This window comes from Corvus brachyrhynchos, unplaced genomic scaffold (assembly GCF_000691975.1).
Source record: "Corvus brachyrhynchos isolate BGI_N302 unplaced genomic scaffold, ASM69197v1 scaffold136, whole genome shotgun sequence".
Classification (NCBI taxonomy): domain Eukaryota; kingdom Metazoa; phylum Chordata; class Aves; order Passeriformes; family Corvidae; genus Corvus; species Corvus brachyrhynchos.
Genome location: NW_008239080.1, coordinates 1527155 through 1531137, shown reverse-complemented (window position 1 = coordinate 1531137; position 3983 = coordinate 1527155). Strand labels below are relative to the sequence as shown.

The 3983-nt window shown below is 38.2% G+C and overlaps 1 protein-coding gene across 7 annotated transcripts in view; it reads left to right on the top strand.

The window, feature by feature from the left end:
* Positions 1-3983, top strand: part of COL19A1 (collagen type XIX alpha 1 chain) — a 181402-nt gene that overhangs the window by 168320 nt on the left and 9099 nt on the right. For all 7 annotated transcript variants that reach the window (XM_017739315.1, XM_017739316.1, XM_017739312.1 and 4 more), the window contains 2 exons: positions 1944-2114; positions 3042-3108. In XM_017739315.1, coding sequence (XP_017594804.1) covers positions 1944-2114; positions 3042-3108 — 238 coding nt within the window. The remainder of the gene's footprint in view (positions 1-1943; positions 2115-3041; positions 3109-3983) is intronic.

Genomic DNA, 3983 nt, shown 5'->3' with positions numbered 1-3983 from the left:
GGGAGGTGAGAGATGAGGTTATATATATATATACATATATATGAATATATATATGAGAGATGGTCTTGTTTTAACGTTGCTAAAGTCCTGATGTCCTAATCAAATGGATACCACATTTATTTAATGAATCAGAGAAGTATCTCCCTGTTTAAACTGGAAAAGGAAATACTACTTTATGACACTGAAGAGACATGAGGGTTTAACTATTATTACAATTATCCCTTAAAAAATTAACTCTTTGAAATGTTCTGGTTTTGCCTTTAAGGACACAGGCCTGTATCTGTGAGAGAGATTGCAATGATGACAGAAAATAAAGTCAAGGTTTTCTTGCAGCCGTTATTATTACTGCTCTACAGCATGCTCCTTCAGCCTGAGACCAGCTGTTGTAGTTACAGAAAAGAGAAACATCAAAATTGGAAGGACAGAATAAAACTCTCAAGGTTTTCTTGTCTAATGTAAGAATGTCCTCATAGAATACATTTTAAGAAGGAATAAGCCACCTGGGCTGAAATAATCTTATATGTTCTTTGAATGACTAAACACTGCTGTTATTACTACTTTATAAAATGAGTGACAAACTAGTTGAAAACATGTTTTATACCAATCAGTTTTCAAGTAATTCCAACAGATACAAGTACTAGTGGCTGGCTCATTTATTGCTGTTATCTGCATACCTCAATCACTGAGCCTGAACCTGCTGGACTAGAGCAGGTAGAAACCCAGGAAAAACAGCAGTTCCTTCTGCACAGAATTTGGAACAAGATAAAATACAAGAGATAGGAGAACACTAGAGAGGAGAAGGGCTGAATAAATCAGCACCTTAGGCAGAGATCACAAAACACAAATGTCCTGAGTTTTGTACAATTCATAGCGGAGAGTTTAAAGAGGAATCTGGAGGAAGATACGACCTAGTTTTATGAATTTTTACAAGGACCTTTTTCAAAACACAAAGAAAACATTGGAGGCAGTTAAACATTGCTTGTTTGAAAAGTTGCTTAGTTTTTGATTTGCCTCCTACACATTGGCAACCTGTAAAACGTGGATTGTTTAGAAGAAAAGGATCAGCTTCACACTGCCATAGCACCATGGTTCTAGAAAAACCTGCCTTTTTCTTTATTTCTAGTAGAAGAGCTATCTATACCCACTCTGCAGGGTTATAAACCTGAGAACTTATATACCATAGAATCATAGAAAGGTCTGGGCTGGAAGGTACCTTTAAAGATCATCCAGTGCCAACCACCCTGCCATGGGCGGGGACACCTTTCATGAGACCAGGTTGCTCTGAGCCACATCCAGCCTGGTCTTAAATATTTCCGGGGTAGGAGCATCCAAAGCTTCTCTGGATAACTTGTTCTAGTGCCTCACCATCCTCACAGTAAAGAATTTTTTCCTAATATCTCATCTAAACTTACTCTCTTTCAGTCTGAAGCCAATCCCCCTTGTCCTGTCACTACACACCCTTGTTAAAAATTCCTCTCCAGCTTCCTCCTTGGCCCCTGGAAATAGATTAACTAAGTACCGTAAATAGATTAACTAAGATTTTGTTTAAATGAAGATATAAAATAGTAGGCTTCTAAGGAAAGTTACAGGAAATATCCTGGTGTCTTTTGCCTGTGTGAATCTGGGCACCTAAATTTTACCTATGCCATAATTGGCATTTCTAGATCCTTGTATAAGGGCTAAAACCTTTCTAAACTCAAGTTCTGTCCTTGAAAAGTGGGTTACAGAGCCAAGCTATTCTTCTTGTCATTGACTTCAACATCAGAAGGGCAAGAACACAAAACCTATTTCCAGAGACAAGGTTCAGCCTGTAAAATCATCTTCCCTGCATGACTCAATCTGTTTCTGAACAGGCAAGAATTTACTCTTTAGCATTGTTGAGTGACTTTTCAGGTTTGTTCCACTATGTGCAATGGTTTTCTTTCTGCTTCTATTTTACACAGGGAGATCAGGGTATTCCGGGGGATAGAGGTCCACAGGGTGAACGAGGGAAACCTGGCCCATCAGGAGAAAAGGGGGATGTGGGTCCTGTTGGTCCTCCAGGAGACAGAGGCTACCCAGGATCACCAGGTCATCAAGGTCCCCCAGGTTCACCAGGACCCCCAGGGTTTTCAGTAAGTAAATATAAGTTTACCTTGGTTGCTTGTGAATTCAGTTATGAAGGTAGCATGGGCTGAGCAGTGGCAATTCAGCTGAGGAATAGCATAGTATTAAAAAAAAATAATGATTTCTCTCAGATAATTTCACTGTTCAGTTAAGGTGGAAAAAAATATACGCACATGATCAGGCAGTTACTTTAAATTATTTTTTAAAACATCTGCTATGGATAAACTTTATTATTTCTTTCTTTAGTTCCTGCATATCAATATGGTTACTCAGTACAGTTAATTTTCATGCTTTCTATAAGATTAAGAGCTAAAGTCTGAGCCTTTCCAACTGGGAAAGAAAAGGAGGCAGCCAAAATTGATTCTCAGTAGAAATCAGCATTTAAAAAGACAGTGAAATGGTGCTTTCCAGTTGTAGATATCTTGATTTTTCTGCATGTGCAGACAGGTACACACATCTATGTTACGGGTTCTTTTTAACCTCAGTCAGATAAGGTAAAGCTCTAAAACACCTTTCCAGTGAAGTGACTGGTGCTGTGGTTCTGTCCTGGTCAGCTGTGCATCAAAGCAATTAGACCCCAGGGTGGGTGAGAAGTTGGCAGATGTTATGCAAAGGGCAAGTAAAGCAGAGGGGTGTCAGTGGACACCCTCACTGTCTTGTGCAAGTTAACTTCCATACTCATCACATCCTGGTCATCTTGGCAGCTGGGAGTGCCTCTCCCCCTTCATGCCATTAGTGTCTTTATAATATTATAATGTATTTGTAGTAAAGCAGCCTTTGCAGTTAAGTAAATAACACAAATATATTAAAACACTAATTTGTTGATGAAAAGTTTATATTTGTAATGTTATTTTGAGCATTTTTTTTTTGTAGCATTATAAAGTGTCCTCTGTATGTTCCTTCTGATACATATCACCTTTCTTTTTCCTCATCAGGCTGATGCAATTTCACTTGAAGAAATAAAAAGATATATCAAACAAGAGGTTCTTAAGGTTTTTGAAGGTAAGAAAAGGAAGTATTATACAAATAAATCTGAAATTCTGCCCTAAATTTCTTTATATGTCATCTAACTTATGTTGGACTTAGCAGCTACCTTGTTTCTATAGCTCTGTTTAACAAGTCTACTTTACATGATTCTGTTCAAACAATTAGAAGTTACAGTATCTGTTAATCAGAGTATTTCCATATGTAAAAGATTAGCATTGAAGGGTGGTCTGCTCCAAACCATAATAGCAAGCATAGGTGTGTATCATTGTAGATACATACATGTGTCATATATTACTGCAGATACATGTTTATCTACAACATACTACAAGATACTGAAGTATCTTAATGAGACCATAGATATACCTAATTACCTTGCCCACTTAGTGGCTGACTGTCTAAACGAGAGAAAGGCTTGACAGCTTCCAGTGACATAGGTCTAAATTGCTGTGCAGTTTTCTCAGCAAATATCCCTGCTGAGTTCCAGAGCTCCCTGTCAGACCACCATCTTCTGGCACAATTTTAGGCAAGTACCAGGTTCAGCCAAGGCCTTTGTTTTATGTAAGATTTCTTAGATGATTCCTTGCTCTGAAAAGGAAATAGTTTTCTTCCCCAGCATTCCCTTAGTCATGGTAGGAAAGCTGAGACTTAGACAGGTGTCTGAAACAAGATGCCATTTGGATGCCCCTTAACAGTAGCTTATCTTCCACTGCAAAATGCATTTCTTATGTCTTCAGTATGCTTTGCTATTCTGCCTTTAATATTTGTGGATACAAACCATCTTTTAGGGGTAAAAGAAATCATATAAAGCTTGAGACTTCTTAACCTGTTCAGGCAGTTTTTCACTTTATAACAAGGCTATCATTTTGTGTATTTTCACCCTTCCCCCGGGT